Raw genomic sequence first — 21,288 nt, 5'->3', positions numbered from 1 at the left:
AAAAGCAATTTCATGACGAATGCAATCATAGCAGGTCAGTTATTTTATGAAAGATTAATATAAGAGAAATCAAATTATATGTAAGCCTTCTATTAATTACAAACAATATTACGAGGTTAAAAAGCATATGCTCTAAGAACTCTAACTCCTGTTACACTATGTTGTACTCAATTTCCTTTGCTATAAAAAGTTTTCAAAAATTTATTTGTTTCACTTATAGATTGAATGCTGTATTAAAAATTTCTTGTCTTAAGTACTAAGTACTTTATTTGTCTATTAATCAGTGTGGGAATAAACAGCGTATTACCCTGACATAGAAAGCACAATGGATTTGAAAGTGCAGTATTTAGAACAAGTTTTATAAAATAATAATCTTGTTTATTTTTAAGAGATACACCATAGAATGCAGTATTCATCACTCCTTGAAATTTGTCTCTACTGAATGAATGCATTTCGATCTGAAAATTGCACTTCAGCAAGACATACAGCCCTTACCCTCAGGGTCGTATGTTTGGAAGACCCTCCTAGCTTGTTCTGAAGGCGCTTCAGGAGCAACAAGGGCCATATCCTTTGGAGAAAAAAAAAGAAAAAGAAAACTTTCAGGATATTCTTGATTCAGATACAGATTACTAAGGAAAAATTTAGCTATACTACACGGGTTTGGACCTTAAATGAATGCAAATTAAATACAAGAGAAGAATAACTGAAGGTACTTTGAAAATATTGCTGATAGTGACTTTAAGCTATCAAGAAATATGTTACAGACCATTAAACTTCTAGACAAAGCTTACGTAATTTTTTATGCAGATGTCATGGCACAGAAAAACTACTTGGAGTCTGTGTATTAAATAGAGATTTAGATTTATAGTATTATTCTTCATATCCGAAAACACAAACAAGTAGCAGAGGAATTTAGTGAGTGTACTATGCATGCATGCATTAAAAAAAGATAAAAATTATTTAGATAGAAAGCTGCAAGACAATGTTTTGAAGTCTATTTCACAGGCTGGCAGAACACAAACTTGTTAGTTGCATGAAAAAAATATGGTTCCAATAGTAGCTGTTGTAATGCTTTTATTTATGGGCTTTTCATCTCAAACAGAGTTTTGCTTTCCAAAACTCATATACAGGAGACATTTTCTCTACTATCGTAAAACAGCAAAAAGCATATTCCCCTGGTTTTATAACAAAAACATTATGAAAAAAAGTAAAACTGGTAAGCTATTCATGAGAAATAAAAAGCGATAAAAAGGGTAAGAAATGCACCATACTCAACACACCCTTTAGCTTAAAAAGGTAACAAAACCTGAGATTAAAATGGAACATAAAACACCAAATAACTGCTCACTAGGAGTACCTCAAGTCCTACATCTCCTCTTAAAAGTTATGATCATGTATGTTATTTTTCACACAGAAAGGGAAATGAAAACTTACTAAGGAAATGCTGCATTTGACAATGCCCCCCTATAGTTTTGCTTCCTGTCAAAGTAGAAATGTAATGCTACCTGCTTTGCTATGAAGAGGAAAACAAACAAAAAGTTGGCTTTCCTCTAAACAACAGTAAACATCAAAACTGTTTCTTCATATTGTATTGAGTAAATTTATTTGTTTTTACAAATCAAAAAGTGTTTTAAAAAGTATACAATCTTTTTTATTTCTAGTTTCAGCTCAACTTTTTGAAGATGACAGATTTTTTAAAAAGATAAAGTCACAGTATCTACTCATTATACCTATATGCGGCAACGGTGAATCAGAAAAACATAGAATTCAAAGATGTATAGCGATCTATGGTTCTTTGAACAGATTAAGAAAACTACTTCAGGGAAAGAACAGTAGCAAATCATAGATTTTACCAGAATTCCACTCTTATCCATTTTCTCTTAATAGCTGACTCCAAATCAGCCAAGAATTTTAAGTATACGCCTAACAGTATCCGGCACGTGCTTAAAAAACTTTCCTGAATGAAAGCCAGCTGCCTGGAATACACAAAAAGGTAATATGCGACACAACACATATTTTAAAATATCACGCAAGTTTTACTTTGCAGACATGAGAGATACAGCTATTACTGGCATCAGGTGCATACAATCATGGGTTAGAGTTCCCCTAATTTCTGTACATGGGACAGCCAATATTTGGTCTTAAGAAGGACAGTATATAGAAGTTAGGAGGGATATCTGAGCTGCCAGCCAAGGCGCTACTAGAACGCCACCCCGTTATACTTTCTCTCCTAAGGTCTGCTCTCCTGCTGCTTGACACCACGCAAAAAACCTACATTACCGAGCAGTGCGGTGCCTGTATGGAAGGATCGGGGTTCAATCTGCTGTGATCTATTACGGGGTACCCGTATTGCAACTTAAGTGGTAATAAAGTTTGGGCCAAATGCCAGCCCTAGATGCACACTGTGCAGAAGCAAAGCCAGCTGCTCGTGTCCACCCCACAGGCAAGGCTCTCTGAAAAGCAGCAACCCAATGTGCAACTTCAGCATGGGCTCCGCAGCTACAGAAAGTTTTCAGCACATCTGTTGGACAGTTGGTTACACGCTGCAGGATTCAAAGGATCAATGCAATGGGAATTTTCCCCTAAAAGAAAGCTCTCAAACATGCTAAGTCCCTAATGCAGATTAATCCAATGAATCACGTCTGCTGGAAGCCTCCTAGTTCTTAAGACGTGAAAAGTCCTTACCAGGACCAAGTCAATTCCAGGCTCCAGCCTACTGGGCCTCTTGCAGCACAAGTACCACATCTCATTGTGACTGGACTTCTGAACCCATCTTCATTTATATCAGAAGTAGGCTGGCCTGCAGAGAAACTAGGACTGCACGCCTCCCCGAGCTACATGCGACTTCTCCATCACCCTGTATCTGAGTACTCCAAGACAGAAGACACTAATTCAGGAGAAGTCCCTTCATGCTTTTAGTCTCTCCTAGTGAGAACACATTCTACAGTACTTGCTTAACAGACTGGAAAAATAAAAGCTAAATTGTTACATTAATCCAGTATCATCAAAATGTAATTTTAAGGGTCTAAATATGACTGATTTGGAACAAAAGCACTAATGAAAAATATTAGTGATTGTGTAAATGAATGACAACTAGAGCACTTACAGAAAATCAATACTTTAACAGTGTATCTTCATAGTTGCCTGTGCTTAAACTTTTTTTAAGCAGGTAAGAGACTTCGCAAGCAAAAAGATTAGAAAAAATTCTTATGTTTGAAAAACCCTACAAAAGATTAAAATTAATTCTTTAAAAAAGGAAAAAGTAAATAAAATATATCTGTAGGGAGTGTGGAACCCCAAACTGTTCTAACCTCTGAGACTGTTGGTCCATAAATAATTAAAATTCCAAGATTTTAGCTGTGTATATACAAACCCCATGCATCTCCTAACTTTGACTATATCCACTATCCAGAAAAACTAGACAACTCAACCAGTCCATACGTTTCTATCTAGCCAACGCCCCTCTTGCTCCCCACAAAACAAACCCGTACCTCCCTCAAGCAGCAAAATTGAAAACGTGACAAACATTTAATGAAAACATACTTCAGCTGCCCAAGTTGATACTCCATCATATGTGCCAAAACACACGCCCCCAGCCTTATGAATTGTATTTTAATGTATCCCATGCATTGAAAATTCCATATAAGGGAATTCCATCAGCAGTTAATTGTAATAATTATTTGCAATATTAAGTACAACATGTCCCAAAAATCACATTTCACTTGTTGGCTCTTATGATTCACAAACAAGTCATTTTGTATTACTTTGAAAAGTTGTTCTCATCAGCGGTACCAGTTATTTTAAGATCCCATGTTTACCCTCAGAGGCAAAAAATACTCTTCATAAGTTTTAATGAAAACATTCCAGAAGTTTTCATTTTACAAATCGAAACCAGAACATAATGAATAAGCCACGCTGACATTCTGGCTATGAATTTTTACAAAGAGCCCTTGCTGAAAGACCTGCTGCCCCTGAAAATGAAATGTTTGTATATGGCCCACTTCACAGTTCCACACATACCACTGTTGAGTGATGCATGGAAGAATTACATACTATAGCACTAATTCTTTTCTTAAAAATTTGCCTGAAAACAATACAGAAACACTGGTAATTTATTAACTATTTAATCGGATCTGCAAGAACCAAGATTATTTTTTATCTTGTATTCTGGAATCTTGGATTACAGACAAAACAGTGTCCTTTTCAATGCTGTAATCATTGGCTTTCAAGACAGAAACTTTTCCAAAATAGTTTCCTAAGAAAACAAGGCTGATGGGATCTGAAACCAATTCCCGTATCTCTAGTTGACTTCTGGATGCATTGCTCAACTTCAATTTTATTTGACAGGAGGGCTGGAGTCTCAAGACTGGTCGTTGAAACTGGAGTCCAGGCAGAGAGGAATTGCACAAGTTTGTGTTCCCAGCAAGACAGAAGGCAGACACTGCTGTTAGTGACTGCGTTTGGCAGAAGGTAGACAGCTGTCAACTACCGCAGGCACAAGCTCAGACTTGTGACTCCATGCCTGACTCTCCTCATGTGCACCCTTGCAGGGGATTGAGTGGTGGGGTTACCACAGCACGTATCTGTGTGTGGAGAGGTAGAAAGAGAGGTGCAAGAGAGAAAAGGAAAGGGAAAGAAGAAAAAACATTTAAGGTTGTCTAGGAGACAACTTGCTGAAAGACAGGCTTTGTCTGGTTTGCTCTTCCACAATGTGCCTGGGCTTGGAAGCCCGTTCACCCTATAGCAAAATCTGACAAAACATTCGTTGCATACTACTTTCTTTCCCTCAAAGATAAAATGAAATAAATTTTTCCGAAAGTTAGGCCATGGTATCTTGGGAGTTCTTTTGGACAACAAATTGTCTATCAGTCAGCAGCACATCCTTGTGTCAAGGAAGGCTGTATTAGCAGGAAGGTTGTAAGTAGTTGGAGGAAAGTGATTCTTCCTCTATACCTCTGAGATTCCACCTGGGATACAAGGAACGGGTTTGGGCTCCTGACCACAAGATGTTGACATGCTGGAGAACTCCAGAGAAGGGCAACCAAAATGACTGGCGTGGGGAAAGAATGTAATATAGGAGAAGGGGCTGAGGGGACTGGATTTCTTAAGTCTTCGAAAAGGTTAACAGAAGGATCATTGCTATCTTCAACTACCTACTAGGACAATAGGGAAGACAGGGCCAGACTGTGCAATGTACAGAGAGGACAAGAACCAACGGGTACAAATCACAAAACAGGAGATTTAGATTAGGTATTATAATTCAAATTTTTTTCCCCCATGATGAAGGAAGTCGAACATTGGAACAGGCTGCCCAGCAAGGCTGCAGAGATATTCAAAACACAACTGGACAAGACCCTGAGCAATCTGCTCTGGGCAAGACCTGCTCTGAGCAGGGAGCTTAATCCTAAAACCTCTAGCAGTTCTTTCCAATCTAGTTTATAATTCTAACAAGTTCTAGATTTACAGTTCTCATCTTACAATTTCAGCTGGTCTTGATGAGACACTGAACATGTACTTAGAGATGTGTAACAATCTTATTGTATAAATTACTTTTTCAGAGTGGTCACCATTTCCTCTTAATTTTAACCCAATGGCTTCAAGGTGAATGCTTCCATAACTGATTCAAATATAAAAATACAATGCCCTGGCAAGTGACAATTGTTATTTGAACTTAAGTACAAAGCTTGAAAATTCTTATCCAAAGACAGCTATCCACACATCAGTGTTGAAAAACTTTTTGAGTGTGGATGGATCTGATAGTTTAATCGCTGGTTTTGGTCCACATGTAATGGTCAGGACTCTGGACTGAGATCCCGATAACAAAACTATCCCTACCATGTCAAAAAACACCAGGGTCCTGTTCTGTTTTTACTCTAGATAGGAGTCCAGAGACAAGTTAAACTGGATAAAATCCAATATCTGTCTGTTCAACCCAGCACACCATTGGAAACACAAAAAAGTAGGTTTTAACAGTATAGGAAGTAAAAAGGAAGTCAGATCTATCCTAATACTGTGAGACTAGGAAGGCACCTGATGCATGGCGTAGAGGAAGAATCTCATTCACTTAATCTCACTGTGGAGGCATTTCATAAAGAAATCTGATTTTAATTGTCATTAAGGTTCTCTTAGAGATTATCTTTTGAAAAAGAAATTTCATATGATCCTAATAACGTACTCTGTAACTGTATCACCATTTGGATGCATAGGTCTTTCACACATGACCAGAATACTTTTCAAATTAGACAGTGCTCCGAAGTAAGAATGAGAAGCTTCAGTTCCTCAACATGTTCAACAGCATTCCAAGAACGCAACTGCTGCCACATTAAAAAAAAAAAAAGGGGGGGTAGGAGGTGGAAAGGGGGCAGGAAATTCATGATCCTTGTTTTGAAGCATGTATTACAAGAGATTACCATAAAACAATGAAGAGTGGTTATATAGTGTTCACTTTTATTTATTTCAATTACCAACTTGTCTTTCTCACTAACACAGAACAAAGCCTTTGTTTTGAGAGCAAAAGTGTGTTACTGGAATTACAGAACAGGAGTGGATAAGTTTTAGTTTCCTGGAATTCTTATTTAATTACTAAATTAAATGTTACCCCCAGCTTCCCAAGTTTAATTGAAAATGGCAGCATTTTCATACTTTTTATTTGTTATTTAATAGTATCATAGTCTGTCCTCAACAACGAAAAAAATAATCTTTATTCCTAAGAGGAACCAAACTGGAAGTGGTCAAGTTTCATGGTTGACAACATGCAAAAACCTCACAACAAAGTTTACTCAAAATGAATTGTAGTTTTTATTATCATGCTAGCTGTCAACTTTTAAAAAAATCTATATGAAATAGTATTTCTGTATCTAGTACCATTTCAGGCTGCATACATGAAGCACTTGCAGTACGACCCTTGGTGAGCATTAATATACTAACTCTAATTGAAAATTGCACTAAGTAGGTGGGAGGTGAACAGGTATGACAGGAACATGCAATGGCACAGTTCGAAGATGTACCTCAGAAATTCAATTCTTCTTAAATACTCAAAGTACTGGGAGCCTCACTTCATGTTAGAAACTAGTTTCAGGTATTCAGTTTGCCACTTAAACCATGTAATTCATCCTTGGAAAGATGAAAATGGCCTGGTTTGCTTCAACCCAGAATCATGAAATGTTTTTGAAAGTGGGTGTGATTGTGAGACTGATTATTTTGTAATTCAGATATGACAAAAATGTTTCTAAAAGACAATTATTAACTTGGTTAATTACTGACAGTAACACCTTATGGCTTTACATGTGAAAAGTATGAGTTTTAGAAAGTAATTAAGACAACAATATATTAAGAACATCATGTGACCACTGCTATTTTGTGCTGCTAAGCAGTATTTTAGGGAATCTGTGTACGTATGCAGAAAATACTACATACTCAGGGACATTACACTTATTTTCTTTTTAAAAACAGTATTGCCTTTTATGTTCATATTGCAATTTGGCATTTCAGGTAGCTAATTCTGTAATACCAGAATACAACAATTACCTCACATTAAAGGCAGTATGCTTATTCCTTTAACACAAAACTTGTGTTATTTTCCTCCTTACAGCTGTGTTACACAATAAAGCCCATTTCATTTAACACCGATTACATCAGTTTTCTTAATTATGCATAGGCAATCACAGAACTTTATTTCTGAATACATCCATACTGTCTCAATATTCCTGTAGCAAAGTATCTTTAACTTATTCACATCTTAGACTGGCAACTTTGGCACCTCTCTAACATAAAAATGCTCTTTTCAAAAAGTCTATATGAACATATACAGACATATAAAGATTCCCTAAACTGTAAAGCAGTAGACCCAAATGGGTATAATTCAAACTCAAATGAGAAAATATTAATGTTTCATACCCTTCTCATGCAAAACAAATCAACAGTGGGGGAAAAAAAAAAGCATTTAAAAACTGAAAGGAGGTTACTTAAATTTTAGAAACAAACATGTTACTCAGTTATTAAAATATGACTTCTGATGCTACGATGCTACATATGGGAGAAATAAAGATAGAAAATTAAAGTAGCATGTTAAATAACTGCTTCAACTCAGCTACGAAAAGTTAAAAGCTTCTTCCACCATAACTGGTTCCCTCCCACATCTTTCTTCATATTTTTTTCTTCCTTCCTCATTTAGACTTTCAATTCATTCATTCACGTATTTCTAACCTGAAAGTAGAGCTGCTTTATCAAAGGAGGTTGCTATCAGTATGAAAGGAGATGACCAAAGAATGTAAACCTCATTTCTGAATGCTTCTCAAAAGTGGTTAGAAAGGGACTTCTGAGGGTATTTGTGATTGTACTTGTGAAGGATGAAATTAGATGCTATATATGGGTTCACTCTGATGTTCCTAGGGATTCAACAGCTGTCACATGCATTAAGGTTCTGTGAATCAGACAATACCTAAAATCCAAGTTGATTTTAATCAGGTTCCTGCCAGTTATAAAATTACCTAAGGTCTCCTGGAAACATGCGGATTTTGTACACCAGGTCAGTCCGTCATGTGACACGTTTATTAGGCAGCTGGAGACTTTTGTGAAACATGAAGTTTGGCCTGAAATTTCAGAACAAGACTACAACTGCTACTACTTTAAAGAATACTTTTTTTTACTATTGACGCATATGTTGTCATGTTGGCATCTTGTTTAGTGTTTTCAGTTCCCTGCATCTAGCCTAGTATGGTCTGGGAACGTGGGAATAAAGCAGGCTGAGCAGAGATGAGAATTAAAAAGAAAACGTCATCTTCCCAAATCTTCCCAAGGATACAGGACATCTTGCTCAGAAAGAACGAACATCTGTCTTCAGACTTTTGGGGGGAAGGAGAAAATGGACACAAATTTATTTCCTTGTTGTTTAGCCCAAAACCACTTCACAAGCTTTCGACAACTATACTTAAAACTCCCTATTTCATAAGCTATATAATACATCTATGACTTCACTATAAAGAAGAAAAATTCTATGGGGAAGAAAGAATATGAAGAATCAATATAGAACATGTATTTATAGCAGGCAAATACAGATTAACAGCCATTCATACTCACTGATTTTTGCTAACCGAGGACGACGCAATGGTCATACCACCAGTTCTTACACTAATTCTGGCACTGCTATTTGGTAACGTAGTGACTACCAAATTTTCATTTCCAAGTTTCACTAAAAATGGTAAAATAATATTCCTAATATCATTATCTGCTAAACAGTTCCTTCAGTTAGTAAGCTGTAACTAGAAGATAAAATAAAAAGGAAGTCAACGAAAGGAACAATGAATGGATGGGACGGGCCTGGCATTTTCAGAGTTTATTATTTCTATATATTACCTTGTATAAGAATATATCGAAAACGGAGGGAAGTTAGTCATTATATTTGACTTATCCTGTCTCTTCTTTGCAATTCTACATTACTACGGATATTAAATTCCATATTTTGGATGGCAGTAGGTTAGGTTTTGTTTTAGGACCCTTGGGAAAAAAAATTTGTTCTGTATTGAAACAGCTCAATAAAATCTCTTAAGATTCCCTTTCTGGAATGATTCCATTAAGAGAATCACTGAGTCTGATTATACTATTTGCTGACATAAATTGCCTTATTTACTGACCTGCGTTAGTTTAGAAGCTTTGACAATCATGTATATACTTGTTGAAAAGGCATGGAAATTAAACCCAGCTTCTTCCCCCTTCCATGTGCTGAGACAGCATCGAATGACTAAAACAGTACCTTTTACCTCTGTCTTCTCTCTTTCTTAGGCACAATTTCACGCCAAAACCTGGCATGAACACTGGAACAGACCACTGCACTGCGTTCATATACTTTCTAGAAAGGGGTATTCTACAGCATCAAACTAAATCCCTTCTTTCCATTCCTCACTTGCTGTCAGCTTACCTATTAAGAAAACTAGTATTTTCCTACATATTATTCAATGATTTGTAAACCAGCAAGAAATGAAAGCACGCTAAATTTATTAAGTCACAGCTTTTGGGCTAAGACTTTAAAAAGCCTTTAAGGGAATAAGTTTATGCCTCTCCCCTCCATCTACTCACAAATACTGGATAAACTACAAATTGATTAGGGTGTAATGATACCTGCTCCATTATTAACAGAGTTCAAATAAAAATAGTAATATCATTATTCAGTGGGAACTTGAAAAAACAACTAAATATATGCAGAATGCTAAAGTATAAAATAATTTCAAAAATTAAAAAGCCAAAACTTAAATTTCCAAATGAGAAGAGGACTTTTAAAGTAGTTGTGTTTTTCAGGCCAAGATCTATTGTGAGCTAAACATAAAAGCATGTACAACATCTCAGCAGCTGTCAGATACAGGAAGGATTCTAAGCTGTTTCGTATAATATTCAGTGACAACTATCCAAAAGAAAGGGTCTGTAAAAAAAATTATGTAAAGACGTAAGTATAAATGCCTAGTTTCTAAACGTTACCTGCAGACTGGAACAGCTGCAAACATACCACTTGCCAAATGCAGAATCAAGACCGCAACTGGTAAATGTTAATGCATTGAGTGAGGTGGACGTACTTCGTGACCAGCAGAAAAAAAAAAAACAAAACAAAAAACAACAAAACCCAGTAATACAATATATGAGAGAACATTATATTAAAAGAGGTGTGGATATAAAACTTCAGATCAGGACTTGCTGGATGGCTATATCCTATTGTACTACTGAGCAATAGCATGAACAATGCTTTGCTATTTAATATAGCTGAAAATGGAACTAAAGTGATAATTAAAGTGATATCACTAAGGTGATAACACCAGAATTGAGTAGAAGTTACAGCTGGAGAGGCCAAGGTACCTGACTAATGGAAAAAGCAGATGATGGAGAAAAAGCCATCAGCATTTTGTTTTTCACTTGAACTGGAATTAGGAATAACTTTTTATACATGTTTCTGTAAATATCAATGATTGATATTTAAAAACTGTAATACTATCAAAAATTTTATCACTTTATTCATCATTTTTAATAGTAAGCTGGGATTCCTATTCCTCCAAATTTGAAAAACAGAATATCTACCCGTCATGTGATGACTCAGGCCCCATGTCTTCTCTATTGTATCAAATATAGCTGGAACCAACATTGGTTTCATACCTAAAAGGGATACAGAATGATACAGTGATGTTCTCAGCCTTCGTTTCTATGCGTTGACGTTCAGATTTTACTTGATACAGTGATTTATACTTTATAAAACTGTATTTAACAATGTCTTTGATGCATTTACTATTTGCGAGACACTCTGCATATACTAACAAAAAAACTGTAATGTGTTTCTTCAAAAATCAGCCTTTCGTTTGATAAGACTGACATACAAACTACGTTGTTCATACCCTCTTTCCTTAAACAGGACACTATAAAACCTTCTGGATGCTAGTAAGTACTTTTATGGGGTAAGACCTAATCCATTACCTTCCACTCCCCAATTTCAGTTTACATAGTCATGACAAAGTCATTCATTTAATTCTAGTATGAGGAAAAGGAGAAAAAATAATTCTCAGGACTGCTCTGCCTACAAATGGGCAGTAAATGAACCATGATTTTTATGCGTTGTACATTTTTCACAACAGTAGCTTATACATTCATTATAGTGTTCCAATAAAAAAAATACCTTTCATAAACGTGTCATTTAAGTCAGTCAAAATAATTTTCAGAGATGACTACACCCCGCCCCCATAGCCTACTGCTAATCTTTAAAATCAGACAAGTTTATTTTTTAGGCAACTGATATACAAACTCAGAAAACTGAAAGTAAACAGAACAAATGTTTTGAAGAGAACTAGGAAAACTCAGTAAACAGATGAATTCTAGAATATTAGAATCCCTTTTCTTCCTAACCGTATTTAGAAATAAACTTGAAATGGTTAAGAAATGGCATTTTTAGTGTGATATTCATGGCTATTACTTAAGCGTATTTTCTTTGTAATTTTTCCAGTTTGGAAGTGCTCCGACAATATGCTAAATTGAGAACTTAACAGTTCGAGGGAAGGAGTTTTTTTTTTTTTTTTTTTCATATGTGGACCTACAAAAGGCTCCTTACATTGCATTGGTTTTATTTCTTTTCTTATTTGATCTCTCCTCCTCTTCTTGTTTTCAAAGGGCACCTCATGTAACAAGTGTTAGCATTTTACTTTGAATTTTTAGACTTAGATTTTACTGGATCAAAAGTTCCCGTTGGAACTACTAGAACTATTTTCTGCCCCATTTCACAAGTTTTCATCTAGGCTCAGAAACATCATCCAAGATGACAGTACAAAGTCATTCCCTCCTCTACTTCTGCACAAAACAGTACTAACATGTAATATTTCAGGAGGAATAATTCAGTGACACAAATTGGAACAACATAAACACATGAAAAGTGATATCATCTAAGCAGTCCTGTTCTCATCTACATCATGTATAGAAACTCAAATTCCCCCTCTGAAAGAAAACAGATGGATGAGAAATCTTTTCCCAAAAGGAAGTAATTTGCTTATTTGCTTAGGGGTATATACAATTACATTTCATGGTCTATATCAGCCAACCATGAACAATGTCCTTAAATGATCACAGTGAAAGTTATACATAATGGGATGAATGTTAAAAATATCTGAAACTTCAGGGAACTTATAAATAAAGATAAGTGTCTGAAATTAGTCAGAGAAATCAGGATAAACACAGTGAAAGCATTCTTTTTGTTGGTAAATCCCCAAATAGCCGGTTTGATGAATATTGTGAGCCTTACGCCCTCTCAGTTTAATGACCTCTATGTTACAATTTTTCAGTGTCTCAACTCCGAGAATAAATAATGTAAAAATCTTATGATTGAGTTACTGCCTCTGTGATCTAAACACTAAGTCCCCATAATTGCTAGTCATATTAGGAGATGCACAGCACTTTTGACAAGAGCAGCATCAACTCTGCCTTGAGGTTAAGATCCTCAAAAAAAATCTTGTGTACAAATCTAGGCATCCTCATATTGGAACACGGACAAAAACTGTAACTGATATAACATGGTTCAGTATAGTACAGATACAAGTTCTGAAGCAGTGCCTCCAATGCCTTTCCACAGTTCCTCTGCATACCATGTGGCAGCAAGGAAAGGCCCTACCTGAAGATGTCATTCCACTAATTAAAAAATAAATAAATTTAATCTACAATTTACTTGGGTAAATGCTGGTGTGTAAGTTACATATATAAATGAAAAAAAGTACAGGTTTCCCCATAGGAAGCCTCCCAGACAAACAAAGAAATGGCCCAGAAGTGCCTGCTCTGAGACACAAACATGCATCTGCATTAGGAACAGTTTAATCAGAAAGTAAGATTGGAGCAGACCTACAAAGAGAAGAATAAGGTTTCACAGTCACGCTCTGTGATCTTGCAAAGCCAGAATAGGGTAGATACCTTACAGAAGTATTGTATTTTGAGGTACCCCTTTCCAACGATGAAACCATTATTGAGAATAGAACTGGCCTTTTGTCTACAAAACTATTTGGACAAAGCAACCCCTGTGAACTACTGCATTATTCAGAACAATTTAAATTCATTTGTTTAACAGCAGCACTTACACTGTGAAGCTCAAAGTAACCAGCAGAATAAATTAAACTCTCTGCAGGCTCACAGATACCACAGGGAACACCCTGCCCTAACATTCACTTCAAAGAGGGGTCTTTTCTTGCAGAAAGAGCTCTTAACAGCTGATGGAAATGTATCTGAAGCCTCACTGCTGATTTAATCAGGTCAGAGCATTTGTCAAGAACAGAGCAGCATCTGTCTCCCTGCTCTTCATCAGCAACACAGAAAACTAACCCCCTGCTTGAGCCCAGAAGTTACCGCCATTGACTTACATACTCATCTACATCGTCCTGCCAGAAAGTCCCAACCAGAACCAATTCCACTTACTCTTGGAAACTTAAGACTCTGAAACCACATACTCTGTAACCATTTCCTGAGGTGGAATTCTTCAAAATCTGATTCTGATTTCTTCTCTAGTGAAGAAACACTTCAAAATCTGATTACCTGATTACCCAAAATGAAGGGAGTAGACATTTTTCACTACCTTCCCTACACAGAACTCCTCTATTAATGGAGAAGTATAATTTATTCAGATACGCATAGTTTACTTTTGTATAGACCATTATTGTTAGCATACACTAGTAATGGTTGAATTTTTACACATACATCTTGTTTTCTTTCATGGCCACTGTCATTCTCTGTTGATGTTCTTAAGTTAGATGTCATATTCAGTAACATTCCTCCTTAGGGCAGTGCTGGCAAACACCACTGACTCAAATTCAGGATTTCCTATAGCAATGCCAGTGTTTGCTCAGGTGTCTCTCTACTAAAATTTGGTTTAAAAGTTTGTTTAGGAATAGAGGTAAATGACTTTTCTGAGAGAATATTCTTGAGGATACTGCAGAAAGGCCCTGAGAATATGTAACCAGGTTACAGCAATCAAAATTAGAAAAACAGAAAATTGTAATCCAAAACCATAAGGAATAGTCCCAACCCAGCAAAACAGGCTCATTTTCCTTGAAAAGCGTTACTTGTAACTTGTTCAGATGTCTCAGCCAGGAGTTTCCTCTGCTTATGTGATTCCTGAAGTCTAGAAATGCTACAATGCTGTAACTAAAAATGGAAGTGGACAGCTTGATTCTGTTGAGGTCTGTGCGCTCCAAGAACCGAGAATGAAGTAAGTATATAATAACCCAAAGTCCCTGGGGACTCATTCCATGTTGTCTTGTCACTTTTAAAGACTCTGAATTCAAACTTCCAGAACATGCAAGTTAGTATGTCAGCAGACACTATTTAGTAAACAGCTATTAATCTATTGTTCTTCCTATTATTTTCACTGAAACATTTTCTTATTTTACATAAAAACCACATAAACTAGTTGATTTTATTTATTTTTTTTTTTTTACAATGCCTGATGACGCTCTGACATTCCTACAGGTTCTGAACAGTCTCAGCTTGTCATAACTTCCTGTTATGAGGATAATAAAAACAACCAAAACCTGACCATACAGCATTTTATCCGGAGCATCACATCCTTATCTCTACATTGTCAGAACCACCCCATTTTTCATTTTCTTCTCTCCACAATTTAAAAAAAAAGTTGATTTTAAAGGACATTTACAATACTGTCTATTTGCATGATCACCGTCTGACAGGAATACTTAGAATGTCGGATGAAGCTTTCCTTGTTTATTTTTGTTGGCCTGAGGCCATTTGAGAGCTTTCTTATTCAGTGAGAGGAAGGGAAGGCAGGGAGAGGCAGAAATGATGGCCGACTGGATTTAGCTGCCTGCAAAGAACCTACATAGTCAGTTTTTCAGGGAAAATCCACCTTGTGACAAATGCAGCATCTATGATAGGTAACTAGGAGGAATAGCCACCCTTCCTCCCCCCATCAAGATTAAATTCAGATTGCTGAGCATCAAGCAACTTTCTAACCATATACGTACACAGTCATAATTGGAAAAAAAATATTCTAGTACTAGTTACAATCCCCTGCTAACACCTGCCCCCCTCCCAACTTTTCACCCCATTTTTTTCAGATCTACTTTGATAGACATAAGTATCAGAGAGTTCTGAAGAACTATTCAGGTAATGCAAGTGTTCGTATGTCCTTACCAACTTTATGACATACCGAACTACAGAACAATCTGTAGCATTTTTCCTTGAGACCTAAGAAACTAAAATACGGAAAATGTGAGGTGAAGGTTCATTTCATTAAGGAAGAAACTAATTCTTATATCACTTCTGTGTACCTCCAATTCCCTGTAGTGAAATGAGGCTGAGTGAAATATCTCTGTACATCCCAAATGAGTTTTGACAATCCTGATGTGGTGATGAAAACCATGTAGATAAAATCTCCATTATTTCAACTTCCATTAATAATGGGGGAAACTACTGACCTACTGGTAGACTTTTGCTAAAACTTGGAATTGACTCAGCTGTCACTGTTTAAGGCTATTTCATGCAGCAGCAAGAGAATTTAAGCTTAGTTATGAACTAGTTTGTTTTTATTTTCACTGTTACCTTAAAGTGTGATTTTCAGCACAAAAATGCTATGTTGCACTTTGCTCATTCATTAAAATCCACCGAAAACGTAGAAAGTAAGTTTCAGGCTGGTTGCTATGGACAGATTTATTTTAGAAAGTATGACTAAACATTTCTCTGAAAGTCACAGCTACAGCAAAATGGTTCAGATTTAGTGATGCAAATATATTCTGGCAGACAGCAACAGTTGTCTGTAACATTTTCAGTATTTAATATAAAATGTTCTAAGATAGAAAACCATGGTGAATGATTTCATTCCACAGTGAAGACACCAACGTTTATTGCTGTACTTCAAATAAAATGTAAAACCTGAATGAAGCAACTGAGTAAACAACAGCTGCCAATTTTGAGTAGGGTGGTATGCAGCATTTAAGTAAAACTTTTTGTCTGTTGAACCTTCATGCTCAATAAAGGTCCCTGAAGGAACAATGAAGAATCTGCCCATAGGGACGATATTCTAGGAAGATTGCCTTTTTCTAGGCTTCTTGGCCTAATTACACAGCTAACTACAACAGTGACTACTCCTCTGCTTAACAATTGCTTAGATGTTCTATTTAAGCATAAGGGTTTAGGCTCCTGTCAATTATACGCAGCTTCAGAGAATTAGAGCCATACTTATTTCTATCCAAACCTAATCTAAATTGCTTTTGTCTTCCCTCTCCATTTTCCTCGTTCAGTTCTGAAGATTTCTCTCTAATCATATTCAACATTGAGCTGGAAGTTACATCCTCAGTATGAAGCATCATCCAGAGAACTACACACACTACTTTACCAACTTACTGACTAACCATTTGGCAATGTATTCAGGTTTCTTCCTACAGTTTTCAGCAAGCAGCTTCAACTGATAATTGCAACATGATTCAGTACTTCCTCTGCATAGCTAACATTTCTGCTCCACCTGAAATGCTTACCAACCCTGACTTTAGGGTGAGGACAGACATACAAAGTACTCATGGAACTTTTACACACCTTCAGCTCCTACCTCTTTTCATAAGAAAAAAAATCTGGAAAATTCTTTGCCAAGCCCCCATTGCTTTGTTTTCCTGCTTTTTGATTCCTGAGATACTAATCACAAGATGAAGTTTTTCACAGCCTATTTGGAGTTCAGCAAGGAAAGAAGAGCCAAGCTATACTGGAAGCACTAGACATTGATGCCTAGTTACCTTAAACCCAGCAAAGAGACCTCTACGTACTAAAAGAAAGAGCATTAGAAATGGATTTCTACCTGGAAATAGTCTCTGTAAACACAAAACATTTGGAGATACAATAACATTCTGGACAGGTATACCTGACTTGGATAACAGGATGATTGTGTCTATTTTATTTATACCTATCATGACTCATAACGCTATCTACAGAATAAGGTACTGACATAGGATTATTCTAAAAAAAGTGAAAAAACTTCGAAACTGAAATCCAAAAAATTTACTTGAAAAGACTGTTTGGGGGAGATAGTAGGCAGAAAACAAGTAAAGTAGAATATAGATTTTTTTCTTCTGTATTGTGGGAAAGAAAAAGCAATTCCTTTTTAGAGCAACAGGAATTCAAAGAAGTTCTAGTATAGCGTTTTCAAAAAATTAAATGCAGAATATGAGCTAATTGTGTATTTTTTTTTAAAAGTAAGGTTAAAGAAATGCTGCATATACGCTTCCAATTATCGTGGGTTTCTTTTGTTCACTTATTATATAAACCTGCTACTCTGTTTCTTCTTTATTTTTATTTATGGCAAATTCAAAAACTGAAGAAATTATTGCCTTCATTTTGTCATAGGTTCTACTACTTACTTTCAAGATTTATTCCTAAAAATAGTCATTCATTTGTAAGATACTAAGTATAGGAAAGTTCATTTGTAATAAAGACTAATAAATGCACTAATAAGTACCAGATAAAGTTTCAGTAAGTGTTTTTAATCAGAAAGTGTTCTGTAGAAATTGTAAGATTTTTTTTCTCATACACTTATAATCTTCTACTAAACAAATAGAAACTGTTCAGAAACTTTGGTCTAAGGCTTTAAACTGAGGACTTGTGATTATCATACATACCTATTAGAATACATAAAAGGAATTATTGCAAGTGTCCTGTATCTATTTTTAACCTAGGACAAAGATACCTATGGTTATAGATTAAAACCTGTGAAAGTACTGTCACAGAAAGATTAAACTACTAATAGGCACCTACATGTAGCTATTTCTTTTTTATCTCTCTTGCACAACAAAAATTCAAGACAGTATGTATCACAATTACGGTGTTCTAAAGCACCCCCTTCCCCCCATACCCTCAATAAATTAAACCAGAATCAAAAGATTTCACTAAAATTTAACAGGTATCATTAAACCACTTCAACAAGTCTGTTTTCAAAGGTAGGCTTAATTACAAGTTTTGGTGACTACATTTTATATCAAAGCCACATGAAACTCATGTCGTGGCAAGATCTGAACTTCAGATTTATGTGGTGTTTATCTGCCTGAGGTTACATAACAAAAATCACATCTAACATACCTTGGCAAAAAAGACTGTGAGATGTGTTTCACTGCCGAGTATCCAGATGGGGAATTTTGGAGACTTCAAATAGGAGCCAACCTAAAAAGTTGTAATAAAATCAGAATCACAAAGCAAACCCAGGAAATTCATCTCGTCAGCGATCAAGCTAATAACAAATCAGTTAGTGGAGACCCAAATGCTCTGAAAACTACCATAAAATGTTCAACAAAACATCAAAACTGTGTAAAATACTTGGATTACAGTTTAAATCTCTGATTCCTGATTGACTTGGAAAACAACATAACTTACAGTAATTAACTGAAAGATGACATCATTGAGAAAGTGGTATCATCAATATCTACTACTTCAACCTTGGAGACATACTTCAAAATGCACAGGATTAACTACTCCTACGCCTAACAATACTATAATCAGATGCTAAATGAGGTACAAGTCCACTTATTACCTGTTTTTGGATGTATCAATTCAGAAATGACAATTAACAAATGAAGGGGCAGTGTCTATCAATACACAGTATTTTGAAAACCACACAATCTTCTTTAACCATGAGCTAAGTTAAAAGAATTCAATATAGCTTGAAGAAGAAGCAGAGATCAATCAAAAAGCCTTTTGACATTAAGATTATCAATGCTGTAGTATGTATGTAGTAGTATGATTTTCTAGAACACAATTTCTCAAATAAAATCCTTAAATAAAGGAAGTCTGTGTCATGACATGAAGGAACAACATAGATTAAGCAACTTTCAACAACTTCAGCAGCTTTCAGATGTGCACAGATAAGTACACAAAGTAATTACTAGGTCCTCAATACATTATATTAACTAACATTTAACTTAACAGTTTTACAATTTATACTTATAGCATTTTAAGTGGAAGACAGCAATGGCATAAAAAGAAAACTAGAACTGCAGCATTCACGATTAGCAAATCTCCTTGGGACTAGATACTGTTTGAAGACAAGAGTTTCATAACCACCTATATAACTTGCATTAAGCATTATTTTGGTAATAATATGAGCTTCTAACTTGCTATCTTAAGTTGGTGCAATAAAGTTTTAATTTAAATAGCATCATACATTTACTCAGGAAGATGCATTTAACAATTATAATTCTTTTTTAATATAGTATTATTTTCAGTTTTAATTTGAAGTTGAAAATGCTTTGTAAGTTCTGTAATATCTCCCATTGTTCACAGTGAAGCTTTTAGTAATAGTCAAAGAAGCACAAAACACCACAGTGAAAGAAAAATTGTAAATTATACAGAAAATAGCTTACCTTACAGTACCTCAGAGATTCCATCAATGTCAAAAAGCCAATTGTTGCTTGTTTATGTATACCAAGAAGTTCTGTTCAAAACAAAACCCAAATTTATTCAAGAAAAATCCTCACAGCCTCTTTTAAGTTGCTTTTTCTTGCTTTCAAAATTGGTCAAGGAACAACCATTTTAAAAAGTAATGCAGTTTCAGCAAAGATAAATCATTAAGGTATAGTAAAAAAACTGGAAAGGTTTAATAATTTCCCTCTCTATAAAGAAATTAGAGTCAAACAGATGTTTTTAAATGAAGTTTGCTGTTGATACCTCTTTTCAAAAGTTGCTGGATTTATTAGAAGTACTTGTATCTTACACCAAAATTATTCTCAGAAAAAGTTAAGAAAAACAGCTTTCCTGAAGGGGAAAGAAAACATCTGTGTGTGTATTCTTTTAATTTTAAGAGTTCCCCAGCTTTATTTATGTTAAACATTTCACATTCTGAACAATAAAACATGAGAATTTTGTAAATAGCAGTTCTGTTAGTAGGAAATAAAGTGTTCCCTCAATTTGATTTTTCTATACCAACTTCCATTTAATGAATCATACAGCTCTCAAGCACGTACAGCTGTCAGCAACATCTAGACTATTTACATACTACTGAAAGAGTTGTACTGAAAAAGTTGACTGAAAGAGCACTCAGAGCTTTTTTGAGGATCTCTATTAGAGAGTAAGAAAGTACTTCAAAATTCAAGCTTAGAAACTAGTCATAACCATATGGAATTGAAGGAGCTCTGGGCTTACATACACATCATCTCAACAGTGCATGGAGCCTATGCCACACTTCCTTCACCAACTTTGAGTTTTAATCACTGAATTTTGCAACAGTGGAGAACAGTTATTATAGACATGGTTTAACTTTTCCTCCACCATTAAGAATAACAAAACCAAACTTACAATGTTAGTTCATTTACTACCTTTGTGGCCTGCAGGTACAACTCATTCCTTAGAGTTGGCAGCTATATGTGTAAAAGGACCTCTTCGCAACCTAGGATTCTTTGATCTGAAAATACGCTTTCAAGAATTATCTTCAGATTTTCTTGAATTAAAACATATGGGGGTGCATAGACATTTCTTTGCAGAACCCCTTTACCTCACCAACTTCACAGCTGCTATAAACTGCAATATGCTCTGGCAATTCAACCTTCATTTGAGCCAAGGGCAAGAGAGATCTCAATTCAGAACGTACTGAAGGATCCTTCAAACTAGGGAGCAGCTATTGCTCTGAAATAACATTTATATGTGCAACAAAGAAAAATGAATGACAGAAGTAACACTACATATTAAGGACATAATCTTAACATATCACATTTTGGAAAAAATCAATAAAAAATTAATGTAAAACTCTGTCTGATAAACAAAGGCTTCAGATTTAAGAGCTGACGCACAGAACAAAAA

The 21,288-nt window shown here is 35.6% G+C and overlaps 1 protein-coding gene across 2 annotated transcripts in view; it reads right to left on the bottom strand.

Annotated features, from left to right (window-relative positions):
• Positions 1–21,288, bottom strand: part of MINDY3 (MINDY lysine 48 deubiquitinase 3) — a 50,534-nt gene that overhangs the window by 7,983 nt on the left and 21,263 nt on the right. For both annotated transcript variants that reach the window (XM_035545358.1, XM_035545359.2), the window contains exons 9-11: positions 19,857–19,927; positions 18,580–18,660; positions 496–568 (exon numbers count right to left, since the gene is read on the bottom strand). In XM_035545358.1, coding sequence (XP_035401251.1) covers positions 496–568; positions 18,580–18,660; positions 19,857–19,927 — 225 coding nt within the window. The remainder of the gene's footprint in view (positions 1–495; positions 569–18,579; positions 18,661–19,856; positions 19,928–21,288) is intronic.

This window comes from Cygnus atratus, chromosome 2 (assembly GCF_013377495.2).
Source record: "Cygnus atratus isolate AKBS03 ecotype Queensland, Australia chromosome 2, CAtr_DNAZoo_HiC_assembly, whole genome shotgun sequence".
Classification (NCBI taxonomy): Eukaryota; Metazoa; Chordata; class Aves; order Anseriformes; family Anatidae; genus Cygnus; species Cygnus atratus.
This window is presented reverse-complemented; position numbering and strand designations above follow the sequence as displayed.